The 12,083-nt window shown below is 53.6% G+C and overlaps 1 protein-coding gene across 1 annotated transcript in view; it reads right to left on the bottom strand.

Moving 5' to 3' along the window:
- The window catches only part of SSH1 (slingshot protein phosphatase 1), a gene marked incomplete at its 5' end in the record, with an annotated part of 50,122 nt that extends 38,266 nt beyond the window's left edge, over positions 1 to 11,856 (bottom strand). Inside the window, 2 exons of the mRNA XM_081114167.1 lie at positions 6,092 to 6,132; positions 11,791 to 11,856. Coding sequence (XP_080970293.1) covers positions 6,092 to 6,132; positions 11,791 to 11,856 — 107 coding nt within the window. The remainder of the gene's footprint in view (positions 1 to 6,091; positions 6,133 to 11,790) is intronic.
- Positions 11,857 to 12,083: the final 227 nt, after the last annotated feature.

Below are 12,083 nucleotides of genomic sequence, written 5' to 3'. Positions count from 1 at the left end.
TCGTGGTTCGATTCCTGGTCAGGACACAAACCCGGGCTTCATCCCAGTAGGGGGTGTTCAGGAGGCTGCTGATCAATGATTCTCTCTCATTATTGGTCTTTCTATTTCTCTCTCCCTTTCCATTCTTCTCTGAAATCAATAAAAATACATCAAAAAAATTTAATGGATACTGAAGGCAAATTCTGATTTTAAAATCAAATGTTCCACCAAACTACCACGAATAATACCTGAGTTAAACCAAAAGGAATGGCAAAACTGTATAATGGCCCCAGAATTTTTTAAGTCTGTGTACTCCAATATTTAAAATTTGGAGTCAGTGGGAGGCCGCTGCCTACAAAGCCACGGGGTTGGGACAGGAAGGGATGAGACGAACACACATTTGCATGTCTCCTGTGAGGAACCAGATCAGAAGGGAAGGGACATCTAACAGCGCCAAACAGACACTGACGACTCCATTTACGAGACCTCGATGGCCCATCCGGAGGGTGCCGGGTGCTAGGAGGCTAGGAGCCAGGAAGGCCCTGTCCATAAGGTGGGAATGCGGTCTAGTGGGCAAGGGGCCATAATTCTACAAAGCGAGGACCCAGTCCCAAAGCAACACCAAAGAGAGAAAAATGCCCGTGGGAAGGAAATGGGAGGCACGAATCACCCCCACAGAAGCTGGGCCCCGGGGGAGGTGCAGAGAGGGGCATCTGCTGAATGCCTGCTGTGGGAGGAGATCCGTGCAGTGACCACATTTAAATCTGACAGCAACCTATGCGCTGTGTATGGTTTTGCTCATTGGAAACGGAGGCCTGCCCAGCCCAAGGTCACAGAACAGCCAGCTGAGGCGACAGATGACAGAGGTCGGAGCCGGCCCTATTTCTCCCTAAGATCAAAGCTTAGGGAAAACACGGGTAAGGGTCAGTGGGGATGGCTATTTCAAAGGCCAAAATATTCAAAGTGGGTGCGAATCCAAGTGACGCCATGCCTCCAGATGCGGCCCAGGGGGTCGGTGCTGAGCAGAGATCACGGTGGTTGCCTGCGTGGTGGCCAATCCCTGTGGGGTCCTGCTGCTCCTCTTCCCACCAGGACTGAGCATCCTGCACGTGGCATCACCTTCACCTCACCCACACCTGCTACTTCTGTCACACCGAACGGACGCCTGCTCAGCCGCATGACTGCTTTCTCTACATTGCATGGGGGCATCTCAAGACCTCCCCGGCCCCTGGTGCAGGCACCCCAAGTGAGTCCCTATCCCGACGGTTGTGGGGCCAGGGGACAAGGTGGGAGAGCCGCTCCCTTAGTTAGGTGACCCTGTCCGGGAAAGGTGAGGGATGGTCCCTCCCGAGATGGCATTCAGTCCCAGGACCCCGTGGCCGCAGTTCCTCCTGTCGGCCTGGAAGCAGCAAGCTGCCACGGCTTCTACAGCCGAAAGGAGACGGGCTCTGCCACGAACCGGTGTGACGTTGACTGTGGAGAAGGACCTGAGCCTTGGATGAGACCCTGGACCGGCCAACATCTGACTGTGGCCACGTGAGACCCCAAGCAGAGGACCCAGCTGAACCGTGTCTGGATTCCTGACCCATGGAAACTGGGAGATAACAGCCGGACGTTGTTTTGGACCCAGAGTGTGCGGTCACTTGTCACACAGCAACAGCTAACTGACAGCAACCCGCTGCAGAGAGCCTGGATGCAGCGGACGCCGGGCATCTCTTGGCAGAACTTAGCTGATCATCAGATCAGGCAGCTTATCCTCAGATCAGGAATGATCAAGTCCAGACTGAGAAATCGCCAAGAAAGGCAGGAGGCACCCCAAAGGGTGGGCAGGCGTAAGAGAAGAGGTGCTAAATGGAGATGAGGGAGCGTGGTCTGTGGAGACCACCCTGACGCGACGGGGGAGGAAGAGAAGGCACAGCCACACTTAAAGGTTCTGAGGAGAATGGGGTCCTCCGGGGAATTCCAGGACAAGACCAAAAGGGGAAGGAGTCGTGGAGGAAAAGGCAGGGCTGTAAGGGGCTTTACAGTTTACCACTGACACCAGATAAAATAGAGAAGACGAAATCCTTCTGCTCTGGCCCAAACATTTGCTTGGCCAGGCAAGAAGAAAATTAAAAGAGCTCTCATGAACATTTTCATGCGCTTGATTTGGAAATGCTGAAAAGCAACAACAACAACAACAGTCACTCCTGATCCTCACAACCACATTCTCTCCTGGGGCCCCGCCTGGCACACAACCACTCACATCGCCTGCCAGGCGGAGGCAGCTCCCAGGATGGCGAGGGAGCCAGGAGCCGCTGCCAGCAGGGCCATCTGCTCACCGATTCCCACAGTCTGAACAGCACGGCTTCCAAAAGGGGATTGCCGGAGGCCGGCAGCAGTCTGCACACGCAGGGCCGGGCTGGGGAGCGGAGCGGGGGAGCCAGGGCTGTACTGCTCTGCGTCGTCAGCTTCGCTCTGGGCGGGAGATGATCGGTTCCTGAGACGTTTTCCAGAAGGCCTTTCAGAGAAACTGTCGGAATCGCAACACTGACTCTGCAAGCGTGCGCTGCTATCTGCAGCGTAGGGTGATGCAGCCCAGTAAGGGGTGCAGAGCATGCAGTGGTGGCCCCTCGGGGCCGGCCCCGCGTGACATAAGAGACACAACTCCCGCAGGGAGTCCGCCCCTCTAGTTCAACGCTGTGAACTAACTGATCTGAGCAGCATCGTAGGAAGACCAAACCCAGCGACGGCTCTCCAAGCCCATCGTGGGCCCGACTCTGTGAGAGGAGCCCATGCAATCTACCGATGACCCTGAAAGGCCGTGGTTTACCTCTGTCTTAGATGGACAACTGAGACCCACTGAGGTGCAGGAAGCGCACAGCGGTAAAGGAACTGGGCTGCTAGAGCAGGAGCCAGATCCCCAACCTGCATCTGCCTGGCCCCGAACCCCACATTTTTCCTCTACGGGACCTTGCTCGTTCTCATACGTGTACGTGATTTACTGCAGGCTCAAAGCTACGTTGGTATATTTAAACTGTGGAAATGTTACGTGCAGGCGGGGAGCAAGGCCCTGCCACCAAGGGAAGCACCGAGAGTCAGGGACAACACGAAAGCACAAGCACCTGCCACGCTAGGCCGGCGTGGCACCTGGAACCGATGGAGAAGCCCAGAGCTACCTGTTTCCTCTGCAAAGAGGGGCGTGGCAAACCAGTGGGGTGGGAGCCCTTGGACCTGGTTGGGAGGATGTCGCCAAGTGAAAAAGAACTGGCTTAAGAGAAAGAGCGTGGTCGGGGAGCAGCGAGAAGGACTGGAAAACAGCATGTGCAAGAGGGGATAGATCAGGGGTTCTCAACCTGTGGGTCACGACCCCTTTGGGGGTCGGACGACCCTTTCATAGGGGTCGCCTAAGACCATCGGAAAACACATATATAATTACATATTGTTTTTGTGATGAATCACTATGCTTTAATTATGTTCAATTTGTAGCAATGACATTGGGGGTCACCACAACATGAGGAACTGTATTAAAGGGTCGCGGCATTAGGGAGGTTGAGAACCACTGTCATAGACGAAACCATCAATTAAGGGTAGACAGAGAAGAGAGAACAGAGAGAAATAAACTGTTGCCCTCAGTTTTTCTCTCTTACCAACATCCTTTAGAAACTAAATCACGCCAGTTTCCCTTTGGGATCAATTTGAAGCAAAGAGAAATCTGCTCTCCCTAACTTACCTCCCCCCAAAACAAGCAAAACCAACAGACTATTCCATACATTTTTTTTTCTTCCTCTAGGACAGGCTTGGAGAAAAAAGGCCTGGAAATGCAAATTATTACATGGATGTGGGTGAGTTTCAGTCAAAGCTTAAGCCAGGACACCAGGACTGTTCTAGTTTGGCTAGACGGTTAGGAAGCTGGTTGGTGTCTCTCTGCCTGAACACGAGGAGGGAAGAGGGACGGGAAAAGGAACCTAAGAGGACAAGCTCAGAATTCGGTCCCCAACTCCAGCCAGGGTCTCCCAGGCTCACAATGGCACCGGGGACCTGCTGAGAGCGGTGAAGGGGACCTCAGAGTGGTCCTCAGAGGGACCGGGCATCCTGGGAGTCACCACCACAAGTCAGTGGCGGCCCTCGGTCCGGCCGTGTGCTGCCTCTAGCCACCTGGGTGACCTCAGGCACTTCCCTCACCTGTAGGAGACAGTGATCCAACTGAACTGAAGTGGTTCCAAGAGGCAGAGCAGGATGATGAACGCAGTACGTCCCACATATAACTGGGACCCTCTGTGAACTGGGAAAATACTCCCCCTATAGGATTGTGGTGGGATTAAATATGGCAACAGATACCGTGGGGCTTCCTTTCCTTGTGAGGTCCTCTCCAGCTCCAAACTGCGAAGAGAACGGGCCTTCTACGGCCAGAAGGGCAAATACATATTTTTCATATCACAGCTGTTTGTAAGTCCTTTTTAAAAATATATATTTTCATTGATTTCAGAGAGGAAGGGAGAGGGAGAGGGAGAGAGAGATAGAAACATCCATGATAAGAGAGAATCATTGATCGGCCGCCTCCTGCAAGCCCCACACTGGGGATGGAGCCTGCAACCCAGGCGTGTGCCCTGACCAGGAATCCAACCGTGACCTCCTGGTTCATAGGTCGACGCTCAACCACTGAGTCACACCAGCCAGGCCTGTTGGTAAGTTCTTAACTGAAAACATTTCAAAACACGATGCTGTCAAGCCAATTAAGGGCAATGAAAGAAAGCCAAAAATAGTTCTTTGCCCCAAAGACCATCTAAGTGAGAGACCTATGTCCTGGGCCAGCGCCCTGCAGGAAAGGAGTGGGTGTTAAAGGGTGAAAGAGATTCTGACTCCAGGGAAGGGCTGGAGGGCGCCTGCAGCTGCTCTAAGGGCCCCGCACGGGGTGGTCGCAGTGACAGCCCTTCTGCCAGTGCTGCCCCTACGCAGTCTCTGAGGAGCAGACCTCCACTCCTCCCCTCCCTGCCTCCCAGCAGAGAGCCGCGTGCCAGCGTGCTCTGCAACACAGCCCGTGACTGCCCCCACTTGGGAACCTGGCTGAGTCCAGCCTGCCAGCCCTGGCCAAGACCCGGAGCTACCGAATACGCCAGGTTAAAGAGTAAGCCTGCCATCGTCACTGCTCCTTCCTCGAGCATCACGTGAAAATGAGCGCCCGGCGACTGAAATATGACATCTCTTTGATTTTTGCAGGTTACTGCTTCCCCACATGCACGGGAGGTTTAGACATCACGTGCGCCACAATAAAAGCATTTTCCCTCCCTCCACTCAAACGCGCGGAAACTTCGCCAACGGGCTGAGCACATTCCTACGGCTTCTGCACGCTGTCCTGGGGTTTTAACCCGGGGGACATCCTGCTCTCGGTAATGAGTGCCAGTGTCTGATCACATATTTCCTTTTCCAATTAATTTTCCTCCTCCTCACAAGATGAAACTGACTTTTTTTTAAAAGGACAATGTCCCTGAAACTGTTTACTCTTCTGAACTGTAAGAGTCAGAGTTTAAGAATGGCTCCCTGGCACAGAGGAATACATTATATAACAAAGCGCTAAATCTTCTGTAAACCAACAAAATGCCCAAAGGGAAAGCCTTAATTTGGGGCAAAGAAAAACAAAAATGCTTTTGGTGTCTACTATTGAATATAGCAACTGAGGACTAGGGGTAGCTTCGGGAATTTTTGTAATGAGCGTAAAGATTTCTCACAAGCACACACACACACACACACACACACACACCTTGAATTAATAAACGTAGAGGGTTGACTGTCTGGTTCAAATCAGCAATATCCTTACCTCAAAAGAAAGATCCTACCAAAAACAGGATAGAAATGTGAGAGCATATTACAGGATTTTTTTTTTTTTTTAAAGCAAAGGGTAAAATCTGGAAGAAAGTATATAAGGGTAAAGCAAGGGTGGTAGGATAATGGCAATTATTTTCCTTCTTTCCCAAACGTTATATAATGTTATTAAAACTGTTTATAATGAAGACGCTACTAAAAAATCGGTGTATCCTATTCTGTGGGTCTTCCCTTTTGAAAAAACAAACACAGGAGTATTTCTTACCTGCTTGAAAGAAGACTTAAGAAGGAACACGAAAAGCCTGCTTACCTGAGGTTTAACTTCCGATCTTCATCGCTGCCAGCCTCCAACTACGGAGAAGAGAGAGAGAACGTCACATCACAGACGGCACCAGCAACCAGCCTGCGACATGAGTCCCACAGGCTCTGCTCTGGTGTCTGAAGAAGACACAGACGGACGTCCAGGAAACCTGGCGATTTCTAAACAGCCGCACCCTTTCCTCGCCAAGCCTGCTCGGCTGTACCTCGGGGTCATTCCCACGAAGGAATTCAGAAGTTTCCCAATGTTTACCCACATTCCTTCCACAGTATCTTGGATCAATATCTGGTAACTGAACATTGCTATCTGGCATTGCTGCTCAAGGCACTCTGCAGCCCTCCCTTCTCAACTTTCCCGGGGGCGGGGGGGGGGGGGGGGACGGGGTGTTTGGATCTTATCCTGTTTTTCTTTTTTAAGGGAGGGGGCTGTGTTTTCAGAGAAACCATTTCCTCCTTCAAGCTAGGCCCTACAGTGGTCGGCAAACTCATTAGTCAACAGAGCCAAACATCAACAGTACAACGACTGAAATTTCTTTTGAGAGCCAAATTTTTTAAACTTAAACTATAGATGTAGGTACATTGTTATTCACTTAATTAGGGTCCTCCTAAGGCTTAGGAAGAGCCACACTCAAGGGGCCAAAGAGCCGTGTGTGGCTCGCGAGCTGCAGTTTGCCGACCACAGAGCTAGGCTGTAACCGAGTGATCGACACCATTCTAAGCCTCAACATTCAGGTTTTTTTGTGTGTGTTTTTTTTTAATTAAATCTTTATTGTTCAGATTACATTTGTTCCTCTTTTTTCCCCCCCATAACTCCCCTCCTCCCAGTTCCCGCTCCACCCTCCGCCCTCACTCCCCACCCACTGTCCTCATCATTTTAAAAAAAGCAAAAAACCAACACACTCCAGGCAAGTCTTTCACGGCCAGGATCAGGCTGTCTGTCTGTGAGTCTGATGGCTCTTGGTGATTCTCAAAAAGGCTTAAATGTTGAGTATAAAATCTTCTAGGCGATTGATTTACATACATGAAAGAAAGGGACATTTAATATTTTCTAAAAGTTAAAAGGCCAAGAGGGGAGGCTCCAAAAGTAACCATGACTTAAGCCCCAACTGTAATTTTTCCTCCCCACTCCCTTTCAAGGAGAAAACTGAAATGAGAACACACACACACACACACACACACACACACCCCAAACAGCGGCACCACTGGGACTTGGCGTGTTTTGTATGTTACACAGAGGAGCCCATTGAATGGGAAAGAGAAACCTGGAAAGCAGTGATGGCTGGGAGAGATGCGCGGCTGACCGAGGACGGAAACCTGACAGGGATGGGAGAAGGGTGCAGAGCTGATGCGGGGAGGGGGCTGGGCAGCAAGGGACACCTGCCAGAGGGTTCTGGAGCCCCTTCGTTTTATTAACTCTATTTATTAAGTATATAAGCATGTACAGGCATGCACTGGTGGCACGTTCTCACACTCCCTGCTCCATCCTGAAGAAGTAGACAAATCAAGGAGGGCTTTGCTGGCCACAGGGCTGTGAGATTCGGTCTCGAAGTGAAGCATATACAGTACAAACCACTCACCCCCCCCCACCCCCCCCCACCCCCCCCCCCCAACACCACAGACTTCGAAGAGAAGGTTGGGTCTAATGCAGTGGTGCTCACCCAGGGGCGATGTTTCTCCGAAGGGGACCCCGGGCAATGTCCGGAGCCTTTTTTTGGAGGGTGCTACTGGCATCTAGTGGGTAGAGGACAGAGTGCTACTAAACAGCCTATAATCTGCAAGACAGCCCCTCACAACCAAGAATGTTCAGGCCCAAATGTCAGCAGTGCCAATGCTCAGAAATCCTGACCCAACCCCCCAGAACGAAACTGGAGATGTGCCCATGAAAATCAGTCATCTTGAATGTCTGTCAAGCCTAATGTGATGATCCATTCCTGAAGGTTATGGATTTTCCTGCTCTGGCGCTCTCTACCTGTTCTCACAAAGGAATGAGCTAAGGTTAACCGTAAAATGATATAAGGGAGGTGACGAGAGATGGGGGTGGGGGAAGAGAAAACAATTAAAAGTGCGAGGAGTGTTGCTTTGCTGGCCAGGCTGTGATTTCCCTCAGTTCCCACGCCACTGGGCAGGACAGGCTGGGTCAGGAAACAGCTGCCCTAAGCATCTCTCACTCCGAGAAGAATTTTGATGAATGAGGAAGTGATCTGGGGGTAGATACTTCAAGACCATTGAATTCATACTCATTCATTCATTCTCTCTCTCTCTCTCTCTCTCTCTCTCTCTCTCTCTCTCTGATTCTCGGGATAAAAGGCCAGGGAAGGTCAGTTTGACAAACCACTTATGTCAAAAGAGCAAATTCAAGAGGGAACTCAGCCCTTTTGAATGAGTCGAGGTCCAGAGAGGGGAAGTGACCTGAGGGAGGTCAGGCCGGAGGCAGAGCTGCCCGTCCCGAGGGTCCGGCCTGCTGGCTCTCTGTTCTGTCTTGCTTCTTCTTCATGCCTCATCCCACCTGGAAGCCTTGCCTTCCAGGAAACAGCCCTGCCTCGGCTGGCTCGCTTGGGCGACTCATGCTGCCGACTGACTTCACTCAAGTCCAATAAAAGCTAGGATGATTCTATGTTCATCAGGTCCCTGGCACCTTGAGAAAATAATGCTTCATAGAATCACGTAAAATGTCTCTAGTGGAAAAAAACCCAAATGTCCAATAAAATGGGGTACATCTCTACCATGGAAATAAAAAGGAATGAAGTGCTGACACGTGGGACCACGTGGATGAGCCTTGAAAACATGAGGTAAGTGAAAGAAGCCGAACATAGAAAGACCACATAGTCTATTAGCCCAGAATAGGCAAATCCACTGAGACAGGAAGTGCATTAGTGGTTGCCTAGAGCTGGTGAGAGCCGCGCGGGGGTCAAGGGTCGGGGAGGAAGGCTCTGAGTGATGCCTAAGAGGTGGGGGCTGCTTTCTGGGGTGATGAAAATGTTCTGGGATTAGACAGAGGTGATGACTGCACAACCTTGTGAAATATCCTAAAAACCATTGAATTATACAGGTTCAATGGTGAACTTATGGTATGTGAGTTACATAGAAAATAAAAATTTCTGCCCTGGCCGGTTTGGTTCAGTGGATAGAGCGTCGGCTTGCGGACTGAAGGGTCCCAGGTTTGATTCCGGTCAAGGGCATGTACCTTGGTTGCAGGCACATCCTCAGTAGGGGGTGTGCAGGAGGCAGCTGATCGATGTTTCTCTCTCATCGATGTTTCTTTTTTTTTTTTTTTAATATATTTTATTGATTTTTTACAGAGAGGAAGGAAGAGGGATAGAGAGTTAGAAACATCGATGAGAGAGAAACATCGATCAGCTGCCTCCTTCACACCCCCCACTGGGGATGTGCCCGCAACCAAGGTACATGACCTTGACCGGAATCGAACCTGGGACCCTTCAGTCCGCAGGCCGACGCTCTATCCACTGAGCCAAACCGGTTTCGGCATCTCATCGATATTTCTAACTCTCTATCCCTCTCCCTTCCTCTCTGCAAAAAAATCAATAAAGTATATTTTAAAAATAAATTAAAAAAATAAACATTTCTAAATGTGTCTTAAGTCAGTCAGGACTAGATCGGGGGTGAGTAACACCGGGAACATGGGGTTTGGAAGCAGAGACCCAGGCTGAGAGGCCCTTCCTCAAGCTGAAGCCTTCACGCCTCTCACATAGTTTTTGAGAAGGAAACACGAGATTAAGTGCATAGGCACTTGGTCAACTGCAAGGCAGCCATGATGGGAGGGCAGATGCCTCCGTGGGCAGGACAGAAGCTACTGCCGCCTGACTTCTAGGTTCTTTCTCAGCATGCGGAGGAGGGACTGTTAGAATCTTCTGTCTGTTGTCAAGATGAGTTCATCAGCGGCCTTTCCGTGCGCGGAGGGTGCAGCCATTCTGAGAATGTTCCTGCCACTCTCAGCAAAGCAGGCGAAAGAGCTACCCTGCCAGGAGCCGGGACAGGAAGGGTTGCTGAAGCCAAATACAGGTCCTCGTCTCTCTGTCTCTCGCAGACACACACAAAACCTTCCGTGCTATCAGTCAACTTCCCCCCGCAGAGAAGGGGCCTGACTGGCAGATGCTGGAAGGGCCACTTCCTGGGCCGGTGGGGCCCCTCCTCCAGCCTTCTCTCCCTTCTCCAAACAGTGCCTGGTCCCCTCCTCCAGCTGCTGCCTGCAAGCCAACCCTCAGCCTGGCCATGGAGACGAGTTTAGACCAGAGGCCTTCACTGGTTCTCCACGAGAAGGTGAGCAGGAGTAGAGACAGGAGGGTCAGCCCTGCGGCCGCAGCAGGGACCTGCTCAGAGGGCCCAGACCCAGCCTAGCACCATCCAGCCCGACTGTGGAGGCTCAGAGGACCAATTTCCCCATCGACACCCCGGAACAAGGAACCAGCCACACACATAGGCCAGGTCACACACACAGTCTCACAGAAACCCGTGCAGGGCAACCATGCATCCCCAGAATGCATCTGTGCAGCCGGGGAAAGCCCAGCATCAGCCTCTGCCGCACGGCCAGAGGCACGTAAACATGCAGCCCCCAGTGATGTGACAAAAAGGAAAGACCCCGACTGGGCTGCGCACAAAGGCGTAAGACACACGGTCGCCCGGCACCCAGAGCTCACTCAGTCACTGCCACGGGGACACGGGCACAGCCACTGTGACACCGGGAGCCAGAACCCCAGGGGGGTGCCAACGGGGAACAATCTCGCACAGTTACAGGGCACCCTGCGGCCTCTCTCACAGCATCACACAGGCGGTTTCCAGAACACGGGCCACCGAGCCACAGGCAGCGATAGTCACACGTCCTCACAGACAGACACACGGCCAGGAGCTCAGGGAAAGGGCCGAGACCAGCCACAGGGTCACAAATCCCAGAACCGGCCTCTCACACAGTCGCCCCATTAGGTGTCCCAGGTGCACATCCAGACTCCTGCACAGTCACCCCCAGGCAGGGGTCACAGACAGACAGCGTCACTGCACAGTCACCCCCAGGCAGGGGTCACAGACAGACAGCTTCACTGCACAGTCACCCCCAGGCAGGGGTCACAGACAGACAGCTTCACTGCACAGTCACCCCCAGGAAGGGGTCACAGACAGACAGCTTCACTGCACAGTCACCCCCAGGCAGGGGTCACAGACAGACAGCGTCACTGCACAGTCACCCCCAGGCAGGGGTCACAGACAGACAGCTTCACTGCACAGTCACCCCCAGGAAGGGGTCACAGACAGACAGCTGCACTGCACAGGCAGCCCCAGTAGGGGTGACACCCGCACATGGTCACCCCCAGACGGGGGTCACTGTCACACAGTGTCTGCACAGTCACCCCCAGGCAGGGGTCACAGACAGACAGCTTCACTGCACAGGCAGCCCCAGTCGGGGTGACACCCGCACATTCAGTCACCCCCAGACGGGAGTCACACCCGCACACAGCCACCCCCAGGTCCCGCAGTCACACTCAGACAGGGCCACAACTTCACCCAGTCTCCGCGCCGCCTGCCCCCCCCCGAGTCCGGCTGCCCAGACGGGTCGAGCAGCGCCGCCCCGCAGGCCCCGGCCCGCGCGCTCGCAGCAGCCCCCTCGCCGCCCGCCGGGCGCCCTCCGCCCCGCACTCGCGGCCCAGGCCTGGCGCGGCGGCTGCTCGGCCGGCCCGGGCTCACCTCGCTGTTGCTGGCGGAGGAGGCGGCGCTGGGCGTCGGCGAGCGCTGCAGGGTCACCAGGGCCATGGCTGCGGCGCGGCGCGCGGGTGCCACCGAGGCCTCGGGCTGGAGCCGCCGCCGCCGCCGCCGCCCGGGCCGGGCCCGGGGCGCTCCAGGAGCCGCGCACCGGCGGCCGGGCCGAGCCGCGCCGGGCCCGCCCCTCCCCGTCCTCGTCCACCGCCCCCGCCCCCGCTCCCCGCCTTCCGCCCCCGCCCCCCGCCTTCCGCCTCCCGCGCCGGCGCGCGCCGGACCTG

This window comes from Myotis nattereri, assembly GCF_964212035.1.
Source record: "Myotis nattereri genome assembly, chromosome: 19".
Taxonomy (NCBI): domain Eukaryota; kingdom Metazoa; phylum Chordata; class Mammalia; order Chiroptera; family Vespertilionidae; genus Myotis; species Myotis nattereri.
The sequence above is the reverse complement of the archived record's forward strand: the minus strand, read 5'-3'. Positions and strand labels throughout refer to the sequence as shown.